Genomic DNA, 26,060 nt, shown 5'->3' on the forward strand with positions numbered 1-26,060 from the left:
AACTTTTATTTTCATCCAGAGCAGATTTTTTTCTCTTTTTTTTGCCTGTATGGTGAGACCCTTCTTTATTATTGATTCTTGTCACATTTTGAATTCTGAGTGAAAATGCCAAATGATGAAAAACGTCATTGGTTGTTTGCTTCTGAACAGAGTTTAAGGTGCGTTCCATACAGTGTTCATCCAGAGTCCTACATATGAAGGCTCAAGCATATTTACATAACATAGAGATATATATACAGACTTTATATAGAAAACAACACTACTAACAAAAATAATCATCTTTTTTATAGCAGCAAAAAAGAAGAAACTAAAAGAGAAATATGTATATTTACATCTTTTTTTTCCAAATAACAAGGCATATTATATATAGTACACTGCGTATATTTACTTTCCCATTCTTTAAGTATTCATCTTGATTTAATCTCTATGAAAATCAAAGTATATAGGCATCGCTCTCCTCCGTCATTAACACACAGTTTACTAAAGGCAGAGCCACAAACACACAAACACGCATGCACAGAGGCTTGACTGACTGCATGGCCGTCACGCTGCTGCCAGGAAATATGAAACAGCATCACCGCGTCTCCACATTCATTCAGTGATGCGGACGGTGGAGAGCAAACACTGAAAATGTACAAAGGCCAAAATTTGACGTGTGTGGCTCTGCCTAGGATTCAAATAAAACACAACACACACAAAAAAAAGTTTCTAGTTGAATTAAAACAACAGAACAGAGACAAAAAAAAGACTTCAGGCATCATCACCATCGATTCCAGAGCTAAGTGTAAACCAGGTGATTGCAGAACAGAGAACCAGGACCAAAAAGTGAACACTGAGATGACAGTTTTAACACACTGCTGTCTTTTTGCTTTGCCAGCTGTGAGAGGACCTATGCTCTCTCTCTCTCACACACACACACACTCTCTCTCACACACACGCACACACACAAAGTCCAGTTCACCTGTAACAGCAAATAGAATAGCTTTAATTTACTCATTTGCAAACTAAATGTCCTTTATAGACAAGAAAGCTCAAAAAATAAATATCCACAGTTACTTGTTTTTTTTCCTCCTTTTGCAATAAAGTTCTACTTGTTTATTTATTTATTTTTTTTACTTATGTGCAAGTTCTGTGCAATGTCAGGACTCCCACCCTGGATCGTCAAACATCAAAACCAAAAACAAAACTCACATTCGTTGACTTTAAACCAAACAAACAAACAAACAAAAAAACATTAACATTTTAAGTCACCAGATGGAATCAGAGGTTAAGAACTCAATCTCCCAGCAGGCCAAGCGAAGCGGCTGAGCTGAACCGAGTCGCCGGAACATCCCAGAGTCTGTGATAAAAGGCTTGGGACATCATTGGAACAACAACCCCCCCACTTCCCCATAAAATCAACTACTTCCTCACTGCATTGGAACAGAAACACTCTAGTTGCACTTCAAGTATTCACGGCCAGGAGTCTCTAACCTACACTTGTAATGAACGACGTCTCATCCTGTAACACATTTCTTCACTTTCCAGCTTGAAAAGTGATAAAGTGGATGTTTAAAACTCGCTCACCTGTTAGGAGTGTACTGACCCAGACCAAGCACAATGCTTCAGCTTAAAGAGTACATGTTGCGTTTAATTCTTTTTTTTTTAACACGTTTAAGTTCAAACGAAAACAAAAAGACACAAACATCCAGCCGTGCATTAGAAAATACATCCCTGACCTATTACGATTAAAGAAAAGAGCTCGAGTGATTTGTACAGTCATACTTTGGTGTTCTGAACATGCATATCGTTGTCGTCGCATGCAAAGCTCCATAACCCCAAAGTTGATTTTTTAAATTATTTTTTTATGTTTATTCAGAATATTTTATTGCGCTAATGGCTGCAGGGGGCCGTTTTTTAAAACATCCAATCTTAGCAACGTTTTATCTTACTCTCTGATTCAATGTACCTGAAAGTATGGAAGGAATCGAATTAGTATTAGAAGAAAATGTTAAACTTTGCACAAGAGTGAAAAATCACAAACACATCCCCCCCCTCCAAAAAAAACATCCTCTGAATTCTCTTCTAAAGTCGCTCAAGTTGAAAAAAAACCCCAAAATAAAAACACCTTTTCCACTAAATGCTTTACATACGTTCATACATACAAACAGTTCTTTCTATTTAGTCACCACCCCCACTGCAATTTACATTTTGTTTCCCTTCAAGCTGCTTGCTTCAGCTGATTGAAACGAAAGGAAAACTGACCCAAAAATATGCACCACCACCAACAACCCTGCTCAGCCTGCACAAGCTCTGCACAGTACTCTGATCAACAAGGGTCCTTATTGCAACTAAAGGCCTGATTTATCGGGGCACAAACAACACAACACTTTAAAATGACTTTTTACATGTCCAGCATAATCAGCTAAAGAAACATTCAGAAGATTAAGATCGTTTAACGTCATCGCACACTCAGTCATCAAGGTCTTCGTATCTATCCCGGCTTTAAGGATTGCTAAACTCGGCAGTTTTGCTTCCTTTGCTGTGGCTACCGTAGCAGATTTAACCATTTTTCCCAAAGCCTTTTGACTGTATTGTAAAATAAATGTCACAACACTTCAATCAAAATTAGTGAAACTCTAAATTCTTGGTGCTATCTTTTGTTCTGTGAAAGTTACAGAGCTTAAAACCGGGTCCGGGTCTGCTTTGAAAAATATAGAATCTACTCTGTTCTTCTTTTGGTGATGTGGAAAGACCCACAACAGGGCCATGACCTTCTCTTGAAGCTTACGCAACAAGCCTTAAACTGTTGTCATAAATGACTCCTGTCAACACAATGGAGATTTGTTTGCCTTTTTTTAAACATTTCCATAAAATTCAGCATCCATAAAAAATATTAGAACCCCAAATCCAAAAGGTAACGCTGTTCTAGCTGAACCTTGTGACATTTCTTTTCCAACAATGTGCAGTGAGTGGCAAACTTTATGCTGACAGTATCTTTTTTAAAACAAACAAACAAAAAAATAAGCGAAAAAGTAAAGAAAAGGAGAACAACTCTGTTTCCTCTTTCTTTTCCTCTCTGGTGTTTGGTTTGTCGCTCCTCAGCTAGTCTAACATGCAGCATAGGTTAGTTTGATTAGTCAAAACAAACAGAAACATCACTGTGGTTCCTCACTAAATCTTGAAAACAATATTTGATTGTAATGCCCCATATACTGCACACACTGCATCTAGGCTCTTACTTTCACGCTTGTCGAATTTCACCCGGTAAACATGCGTATGTTTTGACTGTCGTTTTATCGTTCGATATACATGCGACTTTATTCTCATGCTCAATATTTCTGAGCAGATCCTCTGGATTATTGTCCTCTTTCCCCCGCGTTGAAGGCTGAATTAAAGATTTTGTCAGTCCTGCCATATGAAAGAGGGCAACAGCATCAATTTTATGGTCAATCAATTCCCCAGGAACCAGGCTTCGGGCTTGCGATTTCAAAAAATGCCACTTCCAAAAGTCTTTAGAGTCTTAAAGCTAGTGTCGCTGCAATGTCCCGCAAAGCCGACTGTGTTGTTGGGGTTGTTTTGGTGTTTTAAGTCAGCAGACACACACATTCTCGTAAATCAGCGTCCACATCACGAAGCAAAAACTCAATCAACCTGACTCCACAGTGCGGAAGAACGATTTTCAGCATTTTGTAATGATTGCAGCTTCAAGGACTAATGTTCATCGATAGAGTTCATTATTAGGGTGTTCATTCGATTGTGTTGAACTTAGATGAGGAAATGTGAGCGTGTGAGGGTTTGAATGAGTATGTGAGTCCCCTGAAGTTTCCTGTCCAGGTGGCTGCTCAGTAGCACCTCCTAGAGGCCCTGAGAGACAGGAGACAACCTCTCCTTAAAACGACGGCCAATTAATTACTCAATCCTGGACGACCCTGACGGATTGATCAAAAGTCCGTAAGGGATAAGTGGAAGGAACTTCGTCAACAGCTGAAGCGGCACTGGGACCAGAATGACTTTTGTTGGGTAAGTTGGTCTAATGTGACGCTGGTCCCACGGTAGACTGTGATGTTTTCTTCAGTGTGACATTAAAAATAAAAAATAAAAACCCTGTTAAAGCCAGAACAAACGCCAAGAGTGGACCAAAGCAAATTCACATCAAGGCACACCTTCGAGTCTTTTCCATCAGCAATGACAAATCAAGTTGTTTCTGCAGCAAAGTGTCTGTCGGCGCAGTCAGCCAATCACAGAGCAGACTCATTTTCCACCTGACAGGAAGCAGTAGTGCTGGTGGCCTTCCCCTCCTTGTTGAGTTTCAGGAAGCTGGGTTTCTCAATCACTACGGTAACAGCCCCTTCGCCGCTATTGGGATTTTCCAGCGATGGCAAAGTCCGTTTCTCTGAAGCTTTGGCTGATTCCCCGTCCCTGACAATTGAAATAAAATTTGTTAGGACTTCACAATGGGCTTAAAAACAGCTACAGATTAAGTAGGTCAAATGAAACAGTCTCAACGTTAAGCTAACTTAAAGCGCAGGCATGAGTACCATATTTAGGCCTTTATCTATAGAAGTTTCTTGTATGATGTCATGCACAAATTGCCTGAGAATTTGCTGCCACACTAGATGTGAGGTTGCTAGGAAGAAATGTGTTTTCCTCAACTGATGAGCAAGTGGTTGCTGTAGGTTGCTGGCTGCTGCTAGTTGAAACTGGTCCCAAAGTAGGTGCTACATCGAAAACTTCCTTGTAATGGCTTTAACTGCTGGCAGGCTGCAACAGTTAATAGTATTTTCCATGGAGCACAGCAATCCATCTGCAAATACTCACTAACAACTCACCATATGGTAGTAAACTTGAAAAGGTTCACTTTCAAAGTAAAAGTTGTGCATTAGCACTGCAGTCATCACATTTTCATGGAGTAGTTGGAGTCTAGTTGGAGTAGGCCTGCGTGACTGGGGCTATGTTTCACAGCAACTGTCATCAACCCTGAGCAGTTTTTTCCTAGCAACCTTTGATAGCCAGATGGTTGAGGACAGGTCCCTAAGTCTAGGTGACTGGTTCCTTATGTGGTTTAACCTACATTGTCCCACTTCCAAAATGGCAAACAAGTTAATGTCACGTTAGTGATCATCTGACTGCAAAACCTCAGTAGAGGCCTATTTCTTAGTTTGTGTGTGTATTGCTTTATGGCTAAGAACGTGTAGTTTTCTCACCCGTTGTTTGGAGTTGGATAAATAACCAGGAAGCAGGCAGTAAAGAATCCAAGGAGGGAGCCCCCAGAGGCCACCATGGGAATGACACGAACGCTGCCAACAGCTTCCACTACAGAACCCAGAGCTGAGGCCACCAATATCTGGCTGATGTACACCTGAAGAATCACAACACAGTTTTCTCGATACAATATATGACATGAATGTAAGTGGCAGAACTAAATAACTTTATTCGACGCTCACCTGACAGGACAGGATGGCACAGTCGATGCCAAAGCCTCTGCGAGAGTTGCCAGGACTGTGCTGGATATACTGAAAAATGCAAAGAAAGTTATTAGTCCCAAAAGACATGATAATTATCTTCTAACAAAAAAAGTAGATTACTAGCTATTCTTTAACTATGCATTAATTCATATCTTTGTAGATTCATATCTATATTAGATCATTCAGCCTTTTTAATTGAATATATCTGTACCGCTTTCATTTCGTGATATTGTCCCAGTAGAGCATAAGGACAGTAGGAGATACTCATGGAGATGATGCCCATGCTGCTGATCATCACCATGGCCACGTACACATTAGGGAAAATTGCCATGACTGCAGTTCCTATGAAGGAAAACACAAAAAAGAGGGAGATTAGGGCACTACTGACTATCCAGTGTGCTTTTCTACTCTACTGTGGTCTATTAATGCAGTTCATACCTATGGAGAATCCAAGTGTACCCAGGATGTAGATAACCTTAATGCTCAAGTCAAAGTTGTCGAGATATTTTTGAAGAATAGCTAGAAAAGAGAGATTTGTGGATTGTTTACTCAAATGATTAAAAGAAAATCCACTTTCTAACCAGGAAAACTGAATGATGTGAGCATGTGCTCTTGCGCATGGCTACCTGAACATGTAGCTGCAGTCATGGCATATATACCCAGGCCCCAGCATCCCATCTGAACTCCTTTGTGATAGTTATCCAATAAGGTTGAGTTAGAAGGAGCCTGTGAGACAGAAAACTGGGCTTAGTTACATCACTTTTTAGGTAAGATGGAGACTGTTTTGCTCTTTTTTATCCTCCTGCAGCAAAATAAATGACAAAAATCAGAGAAATGAAAAGAAGCCTGTGCAAAGCATTTAAAAAAAAAGAAAAGAAAAACTGAAAGAAGATTGATAAATGTTTTTAGGGTAAATAATTTAAAAAAAAAAAACACGGTATATGTTGGTAAAGTAAAGTGAGATGAAGTGAATGTATGTATATCTGTGCATTTTTGACTGTTTCTCATACTTTAGGATCTCCGTGGTAGATGACTTGTCCCATGAAGTCGGTGAAGAAGACCGCCTCTGCAATGATGGAGAACCAGGTGAGCAGGTGACAGGCACAAAGCCGCAGCAGCTCCTGGGGCATCTTTAGCATGGAGAGCCACAGCAGGCGCACGGTGGTCTCAACCTGAGGGGAGAAGATAATTCATCACACATTACAGTTACCAGCGAGGACAAACAATACAGACTCGTTAAGCATCACACCCCTCCATCCACACACCTCGCCCTCTTCACTCTCCGTGTCCCCGCTGGAGGAGTTGGTGTTCCCGCTGCGGTGTCTGTTCCTCTGCCTGTTCCTCCTCCTGTGCCTGGCCTCCACTTCGTACAGGTCATTCATGCTGCGGGACGGCTTGATGAGAAAAGCTGCATTGGCTCGGCGGTAGCGGTAACGATGATTACCCACGCGGCCGTAGTAAGAAAAAGTGCAGGACGGCTGGCGGTAGAAGGTGTGGCGGTGGCGTGACTGTCTCATAGGAGCTCCAGTACTGGCAGCTGGATGAAGAGAGAGTTTGTTAATGGGTTCATCTTTTAATAACTACTATAATAACACTGTAGGGAAATTATCCAGGTCTTTCATGCTAAAATTTAAAGAAACTGATTTAGCATTATTGTGCTATTTTTCTAAACTAAAGTTGTTTATATCAGAACAATTTCACATGACCAAATCTGACTTTCCCAGTATAACTAAATATGACTGGGTTAACATATATCAACAACATGGCTATAATAACGTAAAGATGCTGACCTTTGACCATTCCAGCACGGTGTGCCTGTCCTTTGGAGCTCAGCCTGTTAGTGCCAAGTCTGTCAGTATTAGTAACGCTGGCTAACAGCCGCCCGTTCAGCGTCCGCTGCTCGTTGAGCTGGTTGTTCAGCAGCGCCTCCTGCCCATCGTCATTTTCCATTTCTTGCAGGAAAGCTGAGAGGCGGGAAATCCTGGGGGTGGTAACATTCGTTTGATTACTGCTGTTTTGGGGGCGGAGGAAGTCTTGACTTCCCGTGCTGCTGCTGCGTCTGATGCTGGCGAATCGGGGGGGTGGGGTGCTGCGATTGGGGTTGAAGAAGGAAGCGGTCGTGGAGGGTGAGCCGTGATAGGGCGAGAGGTGATCGGCGAAGATGGAAGGCTCTATGTGGCACAAGAACATCGCATCGTGGTCGAGGTGATCGAGGGTTGCGTCTGCCATGGCGAGGACGCTGTCGCTTTTACCTGGAGAAAGAAGAGAGGGAGGTGATGCGATCAGTTTAGGTGTCAGAAATTTAGAGAAAAGCGAAAGAAACAGGGCAGAGAAAAAGGGATGAAGTTACAGCTGCCCTGTCATGACTGGAAAAAAAAAAGAGAGAAAGAGCAATTAAGCATTCTTATAAGTGGAAATAAAAGTCTTTGTGACATATGGTCACACGGATCCTGAACTTCCTTTTGCTCTCTTTTTGCCTAGGAAACATAAAAACCAAACACCAAAAAAGTATACATATGTTGCTAACTTCGGGTTTATTTGGATTCCCTTGGCACAGTGACCATCTTTTTTTGATCATTTGAATTGAAAACCATTTAAAATAGATTTTGCTAATTTAAAAAAAAACCCAGAAGTTTTCTGAACTTACTTCTCACAAGCTCCGCCTCTAGGAAGTCCATGTCTCCATGCTCTGACTGGTCATCTTCGTATGGGTCATAGAGGTCGTAGCTCTCTACCGTATCATCCTCACCGATCATTTCTAATTTGGCGCCGAGAAGTCCAGCCCTGCCATTGGCCGATGTTTGAAGGTGGGCAGGATCCAGACTTTCCTGTCGAGAGAGCAGTGAAAGGATGTTTTCTGTGAAGTCACTGAAAAAGTCTATTTCTGCTAAAACTGAACTTCACGGTTCAGTACCTGCTCGAGCCTGTCGTGTTGCGGCGAGTACTGCTGCTCCTCGATACTTAAGAGATGCAGCACGACGGAGACAGAGAAGAGGATGGCTGCAAAGAAGAAGAGGATCTGCTCCTGCGACTTGAAGACTGCTCCGAGGAACGTGTGCGTCCAGTCCAAACCTCCAAGCGCGTAGCCGACTGCGCCGCCTAGACCTGCGGGCAAGAACACACACAACAAACACGCGAGAGGTGAATTCTGCTCTTTCGCAGTAATGGCGGAAAATATTTTATCGCTGTGTTTATCATCAGCTGTACCTGCAGAGGCGGCGTGGATATTCAGTGCCATGTCTTGCTCCTCTGTGTCTGCCACGTCTAACAGGTATGCTCTGATTGGTCCCTCTGTGGCATCCGCACAAAAGTCCAGCACCACCACACCCAGCACAGTAAGAACAATCCCTATTGGCTGTCTCCCCTGCTCATCACCGAGTGACAGACCTGTCAGAGAAACACAGAGATGATTTTCAGTGCTTATCTTACTTTAGGTTTAGAAATACAAAAATAAAAAGGCCAATAATTATCAAGAAGAAATGTGTAGCACAACGAAAAAAATAAATAAATTTATGCTGATGTAACCAAGCATGGTAAGAGCTAACAGCACATTACTGAATGACAATAGCAGCTATAGACACAAACAGGTCACTGCACATTTCCCATACTGCGTTGCATGTCGTGTGTGACCTTGTGTACCACATGACATTTGTGACCCGGTCTGCACCCCCCCCAGCACCCCGAGGGCCTGAAGCTGTATAAATGTATGTAAACAACACAGTGTGCAGTGGGGTGTGTACTTTGAGTGTATTGTGTGTTGTCGAGGCAGTGTGACTAAGCATGACAAACTCAAATCCATTAACGTCAGGGAAATAGAAACATTCGTAGAAAGAACAGCGGCGTGTCAGTATGTGCGCTTGTGTACATGCGGGTGTTTTGTGTATTTGTGTGTATGCGTGTGCATAGGGGGTGGGGGGACAATGGAGCCACAGTACGCACTAGCAAGGCACCCAGACAGGAAGTGAACTGTGATTGGTAGAAAGGGGGAAGCAAACAGGAAGCATTTCCCTGTGAAATGCCTGCTCTTGTGTTCCCATGTCAACACACACACTCACTTACAGCTACACACACACACACACACACATTCATTCACAGGTTACTACAGCTTTCCCATGTCGTCCTGGCTCATTCACACACATTCGCCTATACTTACATGGAAACGCACACGTTCTCTTATTTATTCACTCATTTCTCTCAGACAGGTCACTGTTTGTTTCCCACGTTAACCCTCCCAGCAAAAACACACACACACACACACCTCCCTGGTGCCCTTAATTGACCCGGGTGCCACTGCAGAAGAATAGAGGCAGAACAGAATAGATGTGAGTAAAACTGAATAGAATTTGCTGACAGAAAACTGTTCACACACCTCTTGCTCTTATTTATAACTCCTTTGACATTTCATTTGGTTATATTTAGAGATGTGTACAGGCCCCGTACACTATTGTTCTGCATTAGGCACACATTTGATTATGGGTCACACTATTATATTATGGCCAAAGGAAAATCCTGAACTCTTGACCCCTATAGTGAAGTTTGCTATAAATGCTCTGTTGTTCTCTTCTCAGCTAATGCACACAGAAAATGTCTCATTAAGAAAAAAAAAACCCAAAAACGTACCTATCAGTGATCCATTCAGAAACAGAGCCACTCCAATCAGTGTTCCTATACAGAGAGCCAGGATGAACGGTCTCCTCCTGCCCCATCGCAGAGTGCAGCGGTCACTGGCCGAGCCGATCAGAGGAGTGAACAAGAGGCCAAGAACTGGACTGAGGAACCACGTCAGACTGTAGTACTGCTCTGGAAGACCTGCACAGCACAGACACAGAGACAGATGAGGTGTGAGCAGAGATAGAGACAGTGAGAGCTAACAGCAGGTGCGCAACACAGATGTGACTGTGCTTCCACCAGGGGGCGCAAGCTGCATTCAAACTGTTCAGGGTGAGAGAATTTCTGATTAGTATAAATATTAAATATTTTAAATTAAATATTAAATAAATATTTTTTTTTTAATATAGAAATTAGGCAATTTCAAAATTTAAATTAGCCACAGGTGGCATAAACTGTGACACTAATATTAAACATAACTTTATTTATATGATTAGATACCCATAAAAAGACTGTTCAGCATCATTGCATACAGACATCCTTGGCTTACAATTATTTAGAAATATAATTTCATCCATCCAACAGCAGAAACGATTCTTTCAACAAAAGCAGCAATCAGCCAGCCTGCTGGTTAATGCTGCTCACTGTCATCATGATTAACATAATAATATCCTGCTTATCTGATATTAATTAACACATGTAATATTGCAATCGGGTAATAGGATTTTCAGTGACTCACTATGTGACAGCAGGTCGCAGTCACAGGTGAAGTGCACTGCCACATAAATTGGTTGTTTGTGCTGTTACTGCTGCTACCTAAGAGCTGACCTGAGGCTGACTTTTTCAACACCTTCTGTTAAAGCCTACACGAAGATAAAGAGGAGAAAGCCACAGCAACCGGCCCCGACGGCAGGATTTATCTCAGGTCTGCTGAGCTTCTGTGTGTTAACGTTCCCCCTGGATTATCGCACAAAGGAATTCGACAGAGACTCCTGTGCTCTTTTTAATGCAGAGAAAATGAGCGAAAATTGAGTGTGGAGGCTCAGTGATCAGGTTAGTCAGGCTTTTGTCAGTAATCGACACAAAAGAAACTGCCCGACAGTGACTCGCCTGTGTTAAACAATTCAATTATGAGCTCTCAAACGAAGGAAGGAAATCTCCTTTTTGTTGCTTCTTCTGAAAGCACAAGAGCACTTATGCATTTCTACTACTGCTTAAATAAACTCATAAACCTGAAAGCAGTAAACGGAAAGTATTACTTCTGACTAAATAGGAGCAAAGAAAGACAGGAAAACTTTTATTTTTCTATTCAACATTCATTTCCTGAATTAAATGGATTGAGCTCAGCATAACCCAGACTGTTATGTGAACGTGACCTTGTTACTGAGCGCACATTTAATTATCTTTATGCGCCGACTTTCCAGCGTCGGAAACCAGGTGAGGATTTCAAACACATCCGATGAATGATGGGGCCCCAAATTAGGATGGGCCAGTGGAAATAACTAAAGAGACACTTAGGATGCAGCAAACTAATGGAAATGCACACATGCTTTTGATATCTCTCAATAATACCACTCAACACTGTGTAAACCCATCAAACACACCTGTCGCCAGCAAAAATACCTCTTAACCCCTCTTAACCTGAAGTATGTACTTAATATTTTATAAACCTACCATAAATTCACTGTTGATTATCATCATCAAAGATTAAAAATACATTGAAACACATTATGAGATTAGCAGAGATAAGGTTACTGCAAAGTAAAACAGATTTCTGGTCCATTTAAAAGCCACCTGACATGACACAGTTCAGAAATGAACCACTTCTAGCTCCTTAACACAAATATCTAATTAGCCAATCACGTGTCAGCATCTCAGTGCATTTAAGTGTTCAGACATTGGAAAGGTGACCTGCTTCCAGCAAGATGGCACACGAAATCACCTGGAACTGTTTTCTTGAACATGATAGATGGTTAACTACTAATGCAATAGAGCACTTTGGGATCTAGTGGAGCAGGAGAGGCACTTTGTTGAATCTGCCCCAGGAAGATATTTAAGGATGATCAGCCATCAGTCAGCCATTGGGATCCAGTGTTGGCTGTGTCCAAGCCAGCTGTTTACACCTGTATCTTATACAAACTGTTGCAAGCAAGAAGAAAATCATCGGGACTTTAGCAAAGCTGTGAGTCAAACCCAGAGGCAACAACTTCTCACTTCTAAGACAAGCTGTTTGCTTAGTCTTTGCTTCTACAAACCATCTGACTTCCCCCCACATGCTGCCTCTGCCGATTCAGCACTTCCTCCTTGAGGGCAGGTATCAAGTAGGATTTGTCAAGATACTCGGAAAGCCTTGCGTTTGACTTTTTGAAACGTGTTCTCAATCCACGGCATTTAGTGAAACCAGTCAGACTCACTGTTTTGCTAAACAGTGACACTAGACTGGGATCAGATGGAAAAAAATAAAGTTATCTGAGTGGAGTGATAGGACAAAAGGATAGCTGTAAACCAGAAAACTGGCATTACTTTTATTTGCTTCTAAGTCTGTGTATTCAGTCAGATAATTTAATTTTCCTAATTTGTTTCACTGATAAACAGAAAGTAAAATCAAGTTTCTTTGAGTCATCACGCCCATTTAGTTATCAATGCATTAGTGAGATGGGAAGCGGAGGAGGTGGAGGCAGGCAGCCCTTTAAGCTAAGTGAAGTCAGCTGAATTGCAAATAATTAAATCACAACTTTATCGTTGCCTCACTGGCAAACTATCGCTTGATGTGACTCACTGAAAAATGAATGCCATTTGGCTGCTGCACAGAGACAAGGAGAGACGCTGAAACACTGAAAAGGTATGAGGTCATTCTCTGAACCCTGCTTAAAAACTGGAAAATTAACTTTCAAAGTATTCAAAAAGCACCACGCCTCTTTAATGTCAAAACGAGAGGGTTGACCACTATTTACTGAACCACACCAATCTAAAAGGCCAATTTGGGCAGAAGCCACCAGCAGCGTTGTGGATATAAACAATAAAGAGTAGCACATTGCTGTAACTAAATGGTTACAGCAATAAAACTCCTGGTCCCAAATTTAGTAGTCACATTACAGTTATCACTTTTATTTTAAGTCACTATGGCCTACAGCCAGTACTGCAGTTGGACCTTGTGTTTGCCGTTTCACATTTTCGTTCTTTCTTTCTACTGTCTGGCTTTGAGGTACGCTTTATTAAAGAGTAGAAAAAGAACGATTTTGTGTATGCTTTATATGCATATGTATGTGTGGGTACATGTAAAGATTACACTGCAATGAATGTAAGAAATCACTCACAGGAGATACGTAACTAAACTAATGCATTACTTCATTAAAATTATAATGCTTAATACAGTGCAATAAATACCTACCTGTGTGTAGTGTGAAGAAGTGGCCAAAGTTTTTTTTTTTTTATTTATTTTAGTTAATTCTGCAATAATTCACTTTAATAAGAAGAAAGACAGCAGAAATGCAGAACTGCTGATCAATACAAGCAAGATGCGAATGATAGTTAATTCCTCAGTGGGCCAACAGATGGAAGAAACTTGGAGAGAGCAAGTGAGTTGATGGCATCAAATCTAATTGAGAGAAGATTAAGACTTATCTTAATTTTTAAATGGACTTTCGATTTTCTCAAGGAGTCCTCTTTTAATAGATAGACGTCAATAACTGAGTGCCACCATATCTAATTAGCAAGAGCTGATCTAAAACCTCCCCAGAAGTCCACGAACAGACGGTAAACATCGAGGTCGCCATGTCAGGTGCAGGGTCAAGATCCTTTCACACAATCCTCATCAGTCCATAGAAGTCCAGGCGACAAATCTAATCTGACTCATTTCTTTTAAATAACCAGTGTTGATGTCCAATGTTGATGTGTAGAAATTCCTTGGAAATTTGTGGGAATGGAGTTGTTTGCTTGCAAAACCCTGCCATCATGTGAAAAACTGTCTGCTGCAATCATGGTAATTTTTATGTTTTCACTGCTGTTGATGAATCACATGTTTCTGTTTGGCAGGAATTGTGGTCTGACGATAGCCGTGCAGATCCGTGAAACAAACCCTGAAGCAGAAACAGCAACTTCAAGGTTAAACTGCGTTTTCTCATAGGAACACTGAGAGCTGGACAAGCAGCAGTGAGAAAAGTGAGACAGTCTCACATCCCTTTGCTTTTGCTAGATTGCTGCAAAGGACAAAACAGAGACTGCAATTCACACGGAGCAAATCTTTTCCATCGCTTTTCACTGCGAAGAAGCAGGAGGCAGAGGCAACTGAAGGCTGAACAAGAATAACAAGTCGGCCTACATTTACATTTGGAAACTTTTCATTAGCAGATCACGTGAACTCCAGGTGTCGAGACTTCATCCGCTATAGCGCTTAAACACATTGATCAGCAACATCGGCACTCACTCACAGCGGAGGTGTCGTCATGGACTCTGGATGAAGGCCGCTTAGCTTCGATCACACCGAAACTGATATCACTGTGACACATTTCTTTACTGTAACAGCTGCTGATGTGACTCACTTGAAGCAGAGTGCATTACATACTGCTGCTCAGGTTATCTCAGCATGCTACCAAAGAAAAACAACAGGCTGGACTATGCAAATATAATTACCTATAGCCATAGCCTCAAAAAATGACTTATTAACTGTTACAACTAATGAAGGATATGAGTAATCAAAGGGAGAGAAAAAAAACAGCCAACAAAGACCTCGCAGAAGCCTCTTCTTAAATGCTTTTTAACTGATAAATAATCTGGTTTGCAGATGCCAAAGAAGTCTGCGTTTATGCTTTAGTGAATGACATTCTAGTATTCTTTAAATACCTTACTAATCAACAGGTATTTGTGTTTGTGTGATATACCCTAGGCTTGCTAGCGTTACCCGATAAGCTAGTCCGTCACGTTGTCTCCGACGGTGTGGAAACTGCAACTTCAATCTGTGTCCACAAACCAGTGACATACATCTTTTATGGACTACAGCTCTGTCTGGCTAACAACCTAAACTCTAGAGATAATCAGCCTTATCTCATGAGAGATGATGAAAAGTTGTAAATCTTCACATTTTTTAAATGGTAGGCTATTCATTTTCAGCGTATCAACAAACAGATTTATCAACAAGTACATTTCTGCCCCACTCATCCAAACAGAGAGCTCATTGAGTCTTGAGGAGCACTGTGGTCAAGTCTCTTGGTCTGTGAGGCATGTACACGTGAATATAATGTGTGTCCTTGTGCCTGCCACCTTGGATTTGTATGTTTTTCCAGAGGCTATAGCTATAAGCACTTTTAAGTGCAGGAACATTGAGCCTTTGACCTCACTTTGACTTTACAGCTCATCATCCTGTTGTCCCGTACAAATGTTCACCTCTCTCTTTCTCATGAACAGGCCGTAAACTAGGCTTGACCCTTGTCACCGTGGCGACCAGGTCTTGGGAACTCTGTCGCCACGGAGACTCCATCACCTTTGCTTCCTGGCTCCTAATATGGCTGTGTCATTCACACAGTGCTTCCTGTTGTTTGGTGAGTTCAGACTGAGGAACAATTTGTTTCTTTAAGTTTTTTTCTCAATTTTTTAATACCCTTTTCAATCTTTTGTTTCTCTCTCTCATAAACACATACACTAACACACCCAAGAACGCACGAATACCCACGAAAATAACACATAACATGCAAAAGCCACAAACGCAAGACCTGTTAAAAAGTCAAACAGTGGCACGGCAATAAAGCGGGAGACAAAGCAGCAGATAGGAATCGGTCTGTCGGTAGGTTTGTCAACATCAAAACAGGAAAACTGTTTCTAGTAAACAGTTCCCACACAAAACACCAGAAACACAGTCAACATGCAGGAAATACACACATGTCTCAGTTCCCACACATAGCCACAGACTTACAGTCTCACCTATGGAAATAATAATAATAATATTAATAAAAAGGAGCTCACACAGCTGAGTTCCCACACAGTTTGAGTACAGTAAGGCCAAATGCACACTCACACAGGGAACAATACTGAGAGAATCAAGAAGCAGGAAGCATTTTAGAAAAGAGAGAACAAGAAACAAGTGCAGTAACAGACAAGGAAGGGAGGAAACGGAGAGAAAGAGGGAGTGTGAGAAAGGATTAAGATCAAAGCATTTGAAAACAGAGTTAGGATAAGGTGAGAGGAGGAGAAAAGGGAGGAAAGACGGAAGAATGAAGATAGAGGGACAGAAAAAGTTCATATTCGGGCTGTCACATGGCTGTTAAGCAACGCCAATTGATTGTGGGAAAGAAAAATGTTCAATCTCCTCCATCTATCATCAAAGAGGGTTTTTTGTTGTTTGTTTTTTTTTTAAGCTACGCACATTTCCTGAATATACGCGCACACACGTGTGCACGGACTAAAAACTGAGCTTAATGTGTGACTGTTGGAAACACAAATCTCCCATTCATCCCAGATTTCATGTGTGTCTTGTCGTCACTGCACTATAAAATACACAGTAAAACTTTGTAGCTTCAATTGTTTTCAAACCACTTTTATTGTGAATAAAGCAGCTTTGAAACACTATATCAAGATATGCTGTATTCTAGTGTCAATCAAAAGGACAATGAATCTGAGGTTGACCTGAAGTTCACACTGAGATCTTCATTTAAGCAAACTACTTTCAAACTACTTGGAATAAATTACTCCCACTGTGCTTTTATGTTCTGCAAAGAAAGTCCTCAGATCACTTACAGCCTTCATGCTTCTCTCACATTTTCACAACAGTCCCCTCCTTGTTTTCTCTTGTACAGTTCATTTGAATTTGTTCCCTTTAGCTACATGTTGAGCGAAAAACTTCTCCAAAAGTTGTAAAACCTATCAGATGCTTTCTGTTGCTATAACGGGGTTTCAAAGCAAGACTCATTTAGCAAATATAAATACGACAACAGTGAGTGGCACCTCTCTTTAATTATCTGCAGAGCTGTCTAAACAAAATGACCAACTTAAATCAAGTTAATGCTAAAGTGTAACAAGAAGTTTACATCAAAGGCAGTTTGACATATTAGCCGGCAGCTGGAATAATCATAACTTAAACATGTGATGCTCAGTTCATACCACTGACAGCTGCATGTTGTCTGTATGTGACTGATAATTAAGTGTCCGAATAAATCGCGTCCGTTTTCAGTCATTTTCTATTAGATCAGGCATGTCAAAGTAATTTTACAACGTGGGGCACGTCCACCCCACTTTGACTCCAGTGGGCCGGACCAGCAAAAACTCCTCTTTCTGTTAGTGTAAAGAAGTTTAACTACGCATTTAATCCCAGAGATATTTTAATGTATAATAAGAAGTGAAATTTCAACAATACATTGCAGTTTTTCTACATGATAAATTAATGCTTCTTTGGGCTTAAACTCAAACGTAAACTGTAAGAAGTAAATGTGTGCAGTGGGCCCATTCTGGCCCCCGGACATCAAACAGTAAAGTTTATCTGATAATATCACTTCTTAAATTTCTTCTAGATTGAAATGCTTGCACATGGAGGAGAGGCTAGACACGGATGGTTGCTCCTGCTGGTCTAAGTCATCTAACTGTCTAATAGTAGTCTAATCCTCCAAAGTGTAACTCATATTCACCTTATTTAAAGAAAAACCAAAAACATAAGCAGCCAAAGAAGTTGCTCTACACATCTGCACTTCTTTTTTGCTCCTTGCTTAAAAATGTGGTCACATAAGTGAGACAGCGAGAGTTCGTTTCTGCTTTTCCTCGAAAAGTTCTTAATCAGTTCTAATTGATCTCTGTTGGGCAATCAAACACCACTGCTCTGACCCAAATGCCTCCAGATCAAAGAATGCAAGTGTGCCACTTTTGAAAAGGACACAGTTGGAATACGACGAATTTTCCCTAAATTTGCTGATAAAATGACGCCTGTAGAGTGAAAACTGTGGACTCAGCAGCAGGTTACAGAGAAAAACTTCAGAAGAAATGTTTTGCTTCGCACACTCTGTCGGCTAATTTATCCACTCTAGCTGTGACTATTCTGTCCGCTCAAACTAAAGGGGTTTATTTCTTCACAACAAATAACAAACAAATCATTTGAAGATGATGCACGTATTGTGCAAACTATACGTTTTTATGTCAGTTTTAAAGGGCATTTCTGCAAAATTCCATTCATATATATATATATATATATATATATTTTTTTTTTTTTTTTTTTTTTTTTTTTAATATAAATAATAAACTACAATAAATCTAATTATTTTTTTTAATTTTCTTAATTGTTTAGCCTGTTGAGCCAACATACTGGTACCTGGTCTTGCACCATTAACTGTAAATGATCTAGCTCCACTGGAAAACAACAAAACTCAACTCCAAACGTAAAATCAAACAATCAGTCCCTTTCTTACAAAACAAACAATCTTATTCTCTCCTATTCCAGCCCTTCACTTCTACTCTCTCTCTCTCTCTCTTTCCGTTCCCATTCCTCCCGTTCCCATTCTCCCATAAACCCCCCAAAAACAATCCTTTCATATCCTGCGCTGGCGTGAGAAAACCACAAGAAAAATGACAAGGGTCCAGAAAAGAGGGAGAGAAACGGTGTGAAAAGTGAGAGTAGGGTAGAGGTCATGATGGGAGAAAGTGGGCAGGAAGGAAGGAGGGCGAGCGCGAGAGAACGAGAGACAGAGAGCGCGAGAAGAGGAAAGGGGGAAGCAGGTGGTCTTAAATAAACAAAACATGCAAACTGAGTCAGGTGTAGCACTCAAAGAGGAAGGAAGAAAGAAAGGGAAGAAATGTGGTTTGTAACAGATGGGGCCATGAGGGCAGAATTAAAATTTAGACTGGTCAATATTTCATTATTGATAAGTGTTTGGCAGTGGGTTCGATTTCAGCAGGAGGGAAGAAGAGTTCTTCTTGCAGCTCATTTAAAATCTGCAAATATGTAGAATTAATATCTTTGAAGTCTGGGACAGATATCTGCTGGTGTTAAAGCAAAATTTCAGCGTATATCTGTGAGGAAAACAAATCCTCATGTTGTTTTTTACCTTTTTAATTTATTCTGGAAGAAAGTGGTTTGAAGGAAGATTAAACCGAGTGATTGCTGAAGTACAAACTGAGCTTCAAAGAACATTTTACGCTCCAATTTGCTGTTGGTGTTCATGCTTTTCCTTTTAACCTGCCATTTGCCCTAACTGGAAGAGCTGGGAATTAGGGCTGGGCGATATGGCCTAAAATTCATATCACGATATAATTTGAAGCATGTGCGGTAACGATATATATCGCGATATATTCTTTTCTTCTGTATAACGTATTTTCCACACTATAAAGCACACTTAAAATCCTTTAATTTTCTCAAAAATCGAGAGTGTGCCTTATGTATGAATTCTGGTTGTGCTTACTGACCTCGAACCGATTTTGGCGTGCAGAAATCTGTTAAAAATGTTTTAGTACAACTTTGGTAAGCCACACTGCTTAATGGATTGTCAGAGCATTACGGTCTAAATTCTTTAATCTTTAATAAAATCATCAGCGTTGCCGCTTTACCAGGTGTAACAATTAAGTTTAACATCCAGGCATCCATGAAAACAGAAGTTATTAAATTTATTGGAGTTAGAAGTTAGCAGGTAGTTAGCTCGCTAGTTTCCACCTAAACATGACATACCATGTTCTGAGTGATTTTTGAAACTAATTAAAGCGTACAGCTCTGCGACCACTTCCGATATAAATGAAGACAGAAAACTAAACAGCAGTGGCGTTTGTAGGGTTACTGAAGTTGGACTACCTGGTATATAATGTTGTGCTACGTGATTGCTAGCGACACAGCTATGTTAGCATAACATTAGCACAGTGAAGCTGGAGGATGAACGCCAACTTTTTTTCCACTCGATAGAAGTTAACGTGAGGGATTCTGGTGGTCAGGGACAAATGCAATCGCATAGCAGGATGCTATACACGGGGCAAATTTCAGTCAGGAGAACAACTGAGATTATTCATCCACAATACAAGGTTAGTTATTAATATACTGCAACAACATGGGAATAGAGCAGCTGCAAGAGAATTCAACATTATGTTCATCTCTGTGCTATGACTGTCGGCATAATTTGCAGATGATAATGGTTGTAGCCACTGTGATGCTTTCGACCAAAACAGGTGCAGCTTGATGACATCATCAACATGCGCTATCGCGATACAAAATCTCTATCGTTGGCCAAATTTATATTGTTTCTATCGTATATCGTTTAAATCGCCCACCCCTACTGGGAATGCTGATTCATTGCATTATTATTATTGTATTGTGGCATCTGCTAAAAGCAAACTTGGCCAACATTTATGTTCACAGTGACTGGGGAGTGAATAGAAAGAAATGCCTGAGACAGACAGAGGGAGACATCAGGAGAGACAGGAATGAGTCACAGTGCTTCCCAGCAGCAAGAGATGGTGAGAGCATCAATCACACAACAGACACACATGGATGCTAGTACCAAGGCGCGTGCACACACACACTGAAGAAAATGCAGATCCAAGTGGGCAAGCTCCACCACCAAGGTTGTAATTAACAAAGTGCCTATTAGGGAGAAATACAGCAAACTGCTAACTCAATCAATGAAAGCAAGAAATCTCAAAGAAATTTCTACCTGATACAGATGAGTGTGTGTATCACAGCTTTATAACCCTATTCTTGAGAGAAAGGTGGGTTTTTACACTCCACACACACATGCACACACGCACGCACACACAAATCTGTTTTATATTGACTGGAAACTGCTTTAAGAGAGGTTTATTCAGCTCATTTAACACAAAAAAGAGCAGATATTATCCTCTGCGTGAGCGAGAGTGCTAAAACACAGGGGCAAAATCCACCACCAACTGTGCTCACTACGTAAAAGGTGGCATTAAAGATGCATGAAGCTTGCATGTACATGCACACACACGCAGCTGCTTCTAGTCAGCAGAGTTATGTAACAGCACTGCAGTAAACTAGGAGCCTCCCACTGAGACGGAGAGAGGAAGGAGAGCCAGACAGATGGAGACATTTACACCGAGCGCGAAGTTTGATGAGTGAAATCAGACTGAATGAGTGAATTTACTCTTTCAAGCTATCTGTCATTGGCACCGATATATGGCCTCGTGTGATTGACAGCAGGGAGTCAGGTCTCTGGCTGGGACTGACCTATAACACACAGGATGCTCCAGCTGGCAACAGAAGCGATCGATGAGGCCGATCGGCAGTGATCAGTCGGTAATGTTACGTAATGACGAGTACAGTAGGTCAGCCATGTAACGAGGTAGCATTCTGCATTTTCTTAATTCAAAACGTGACACATTAAAGCCTGAAATACAATTGTTCCCTTCGACACACAAAGGGGAATTTCAGTTTTCTGTGATGATGCAACAATCAGAAATTATTTTATTGATCTACTTTGTGTATTGGCCAGCCACCACTAATCGCATGGGACACACAACTCAGTATTGACACACAAATCAAAACGCTCCAACAGTTTCAAAGCGAAGACAAACGACAAGCAGCTTCAAAGAAAGTAGAGCCAGAACCTGTTGCAAAAACTAATATGTCCCCTCTGATTTTCTCATTTTATATCTGGAAGTTTTTTGGCCTGCATTACAAAAAATGGCCTCTGCAATAAATATAGGTATATTTCATTGTCATGCCATGTGAAACCTAATGAGTTTTTTTCCAAGTCACAATTTGTAATGGTCACAAGTCAGACGGCTTCTTCCTTGTGACTATGCTGCAAAGCATTTTGCAATACCTAAAACTTTCTGTGGTAAGAGGTGACCCTTACAAGTTCATAAAAGTTTAAAATTGCACAGTAATACATGTCATATATGTACTGACCTCATGACTGATCCAGACACAGATCTCTGTGGTATCACACAGAGATGCAATACCTGGAGGTCAAAATAATAATAAAAAAAAACACAAACTAATGAATAACATCTTTAAACATGTGGCATGTGAATATTAACAGTTTTCCATAAAAATAAAGTTTAAAGGAAATTAAACTGATCCTTCTGGCAAAAAACATCATAAACAGTTTTTTTAAGGTGGAAATCTATATTTCAGCCTGGATTTATATAATGAAAATAGCCTGTAAATATAATCTCTTATATTTATCTGTACATGGACATGAATTATTTGCCGTTGAAGTGCATCTTCCAAAAAAAGTAGGACATTCAGCTTTCTGAGATTTGGGTTAAATTGTTAAAAAAAAAAAAAAAAGAGCAGCCTTAACCCAAACCATCATCCATTTCTAAACCTAACCAACAACCTAACTACCAAAAGACTAAAAATACTCTTCTTTTGTGGGATTTGAGCACCAGTTCCTTGAGTGAAAGTCCTGTGTGGAGTTATCTGAGTAAACAACTCCACAGGACCAGTCTGTCAGTATTCATCCATCTTCCTCTCATTAATATACGGTCAAAGTCAGCGAGAGTCAGTAAGAGAGCAGATGTTTTTCTGCTCTTTTAAAATACGCATCCAATCACACACACACACACACACACACACACACACACACACACACACACACACACACACACACACACACACACACACACACACACAACTGCCCTCAGGCCAACCATTACTGATGTGTTTTGTGGCTGTTGTTGGGCCTGTGTGTGTTTGTGTGTTTCACTCTTGGTTTTATGGATTTCTGGTCACTATTACTGACTGCAGTCCAACTTGTTTTGTATAGTGTGAAATATAAAAAAGTAAAGCTGTAAAAAAAAAAAAGGAATGGAAACAGTGAGTTCAGTGTTAAGGCTTCTGGATAAAGTCCATAAAACCTTTTTTTATTATTATTGTGAAACAAATATTTGTATAGTATTTGTATTATTTTTTTTATTTGATGTAAATCTCCTTCCTCCTTTAGAGATTTTTAAGGTGTGGTTGGGTTTTTTTCTGTTTTCATGTGTGTTGTGATTAATTTGAGTTACAGAAAAAAAATTTGAGCAGCTTCTTGTCACATTAGCCTCGTGTTTATACCACTGCGGTGCTCTGAGGTTAGGATAAATGATGCGCTGAGCAAGTTGCAGGTCAGCTCTTAATGCATGATGAGGTTTGCATTTACATCTGGTTCATTTCCATATCACACGAATCTTATTAAGCAAAACTGCTGTGAGCTCAAAACCCAAACAAGCAAGCACCATTTGCACATCCAACAACATGTGGCAACTCCGCCAGCCTCTTTGCTGTGCTAAGATAATTTACAGGCATTTCACAGAAATTTAATAACAAATACGTTTTTGATTTTTTTCAGCATCATCTCTCCAGATGTCCCCTAAAATGAAGCACAGCTTTGTGATTTTTTAAAAATAAATTCTTACAATGAAGTTACTTACAAGAGTAAACGATTTATTGTGTTAAAACATAAATTTATGCTAATGTTCTCTATTTATTTTCAAAGATAACAACTGCTGGTCAAATCTCTGCATTTAGCATACCTTTTAGCAGGTTATAGGTCTTAAACAATGTCTTTTTATTAAGAGTTTTTCTTTTATACATATAAACAAAAAGAGAAGAACAGGATTACAGATGATCTGTACATTCGGGGTAATTAGCTTTAAGGCTGTGATATAAAGAAAAAACAGAAAGGGAAATAAAGAAAAAAAAAGAGAGAAATATAAACGTGTATAATATTTCCCCAAATAACATAATCCCTGCAAAATAATCCTATTCATTCCTATCCAGGTCACTGCTCTAGACCTGTACACTGTGTTTCCACACCTGACATAAGAGAGTTTGCTGAAAAATTCATATAGATTTTGAAATGCAGAAATTTTCCAGTTTTAGACACGACATGAGGTCATTTAACCACTGTTTGTGAGTGGGAGGGGCAGCGTCCCGCCACCTCAGTAGGATTGCCCTCCTGGCCAACAGAATGATAACGCCTGTCTTTTAGAGGCCGTAGAAGCTCCTTATTCCCACTGACGCCAAACAGAGCAAGAAGGGGGCCAGGGGCCAGCGTCACACTGAGAATCCTGAACAGGGCATAAACATTTTACATTTTGAAGTACCGTAATTTTCGGGCTATAAGCCGCTACTTTTTGCACAAGCTTTGAACCCTGCGGCTTTTAGTCAGGTGCGGCTTTTCTATGGATTGTCCATGAGCGGATTTGTTTTGTTTGTTCCGCTGTTGTACGGCACTACGTTGCCTGGCGGAAGGATCGGGGTTCAAGAGTGGTATTTTGGTCACATGTCCATCCGCCAGGCAACGTAGTGCCGTACGAAGTAGCGCGAAAAACAAACTTCAAAGTAGCGCTACGCGTTCAGCTGGAGGCGTGGATGATGAGCGGCGTTAACTTGCGAAAAGCAAGTTATACTCAACTCCACCGGTGGATTCTGACAGCGTGGAAAAGTGTGAAAACATCCACGATCACCAACGGATTTCGAAGGGCTGGACAGCTGCATGATGGAGAGGAGGACACCGCCACGGCCCTTCTGAGGGTGTTCAACTCTGACACTGACAACGAGGATTTCTTTGGTTTTGAAAGTGACAACGAAGGAGAGAAGCGGAGAGTGGATGACGAAGCCACCCTGAGCCTGTTCGTTTCCGACACTGGAGAAGAGGACTTTGGTGGTTTTAGTGCGCAGGAAGATGGTGGTGAATGACTGACTTTTCTTCTTGTTAAAGCCGTGTCACTGCACCTGAGCCTAAAAGGTAGGCCGAATCTATTTTTCTGGTGTGCTGTAGGTTATTATGTACTACATTTGTTACTTATTTATGAAGCACAGTACATGTTTTGTACTTGTAATTACCGGTACTTGTACATATACCCTAAAAAGTTATGCAAATATGTACCCATAACTTGTTTTTCAAAATATTAATAAAAGGGGTGTGTCTCCAAACAGCCGTCTCTTTCCTGACAATTCCCTTTGTGCATCTTCTTTTACATATGATAAGTCAACATTGAAACACCTGCGGCTTTTAGTCAGGTGCAGCTAATGTATGTACAAAACAGGATTTTCCCCTGATTTTAGCTTGTGCGGCTAATATTCAGGTGCGCTCTGTAGTCCGGGAAATACGGTACTTACAGCTGCTCTCTTGTTTCCCAAGAGGTCACCGCAGTGTATGGATCAACCTGGCAGAGATTTTTATGCCAGATGTCGGCTTGTTACCCTCCTGGGGCTGGGTTTATGTTTCCTCCTCCTCCTAATTTCAAACCAACAACCTTCCGCATATTTGAACTTTAACTGTCTTTTTTTCTTATTTTGTATTTTTATTCATATTAACTGTTTGTGAGGGTTTTTTCCCCACGTTTCAGGGTACTCTCTGTAAACAAATTCCGTAGGCCACTGATTACAACTATAATCATCTTAATAAAACGAAAAGAATTTTTAAAAACAGCTTCCCCCAAAGTTTCTTTGTCCCTCATCATCACCTGAGAGCTTTGCTGTTTGCTTGTCTGTAGCGAGAGAGGGGCGGGAACAATGTGCTGACACACACACACACATTCAGTTCTGCATTCCTCGCATATCGTATACCGATAGCACTCACATACCTGGCTAATCGCCTGCTGGGTGGAAAAATAGCACACCTATAATATGTCTTTGACTAAAGTATTTGTTGACTCTGCATCTACACTATGTCACGAATGCAAAAAACAGATCCGTGAAAGTAACCTGTGCTGCTGCTCTGACTACAGTTTAACTCTCTCAACGACCCCTAACGGTCCACACGCCACAGTCTGGGAACCGCTGGCATCCGTGGTTCACCACTGTGCAAAGCTACTGACGTGCAAATAACTCTTTCATAAAAACACTTTTAGTGTCTGTGTTAGTGATAAGTTATTAACATGAACAAAGTTACTGCTGTGATGAGTCCAAATGCTATAAATAAGAAGACTTCAAATAACTGAACAGACTGGTGTGTTTGTCTCTCTCTCTCTCTCTCTCTCTGTGTCTCTCTCTTTCCCTGTGGTGACAGGCAGAAGCGTAAAACGATTAATGAGGACTGATTGTGATTTACACACAGTGGCTCCTATTTCTCACATTTTTTTCAATCCAGA

General features: G+C 40.8%; 1 protein-coding gene across 2 annotated transcripts in view; it reads right to left on the minus strand.

The window, feature by feature from the left end:
* slc45a4a (solute carrier family 45 member 4a) overlaps positions 1–26,060 on the minus strand; it is a 56,063-nt gene continuing 30,003 nt past the window's right edge. For both annotated transcript variants that reach the window (XM_085346871.1, XM_085346872.1), the window contains 13 exons: positions 10,068–10,256; positions 8,655–8,834; positions 8,362–8,552; positions 8,095–8,275; positions 7,238–7,699; positions 6,713–6,984; positions 6,458–6,619; positions 6,074–6,173; positions 5,886–5,966; positions 5,659–5,789; positions 5,427–5,495; positions 5,187–5,341; positions 1–4,401 (listed from right to left, as the gene is read on the minus strand). In XM_085346871.1, coding sequence (XP_085202997.1) covers positions 4,221–4,401; positions 5,187–5,341; positions 5,427–5,495; positions 5,659–5,789; positions 5,886–5,966; positions 6,074–6,173; positions 6,458–6,619; positions 6,713–6,984; positions 7,238–7,699; positions 8,095–8,275; positions 8,362–8,552; positions 8,655–8,834; positions 10,068–10,256 — 2,354 coding nt within the window. In that variant the 3' untranslated portion in view covers positions 1–4,220. The remainder of the gene's footprint in view (positions 4,402–5,186; positions 5,342–5,426; positions 5,496–5,658; positions 5,790–5,885; positions 5,967–6,073; positions 6,174–6,457; positions 6,620–6,712; positions 6,985–7,237; positions 7,700–8,094; positions 8,276–8,361; positions 8,553–8,654; positions 8,835–10,067; positions 10,257–26,060) is intronic.

The sequence above is a fragment of the Diplotaxodon limnothrissa genome, linkage group LG22 (assembly GCF_057381915.1).
Source record: "Diplotaxodon limnothrissa isolate DT_005_m linkage group LG22, D_limnothrissa_male_GT1.1, whole genome shotgun sequence".
NCBI classification, from domain to species: domain Eukaryota; kingdom Metazoa; phylum Chordata; class Actinopteri; order Cichliformes; family Cichlidae; genus Diplotaxodon; species Diplotaxodon limnothrissa.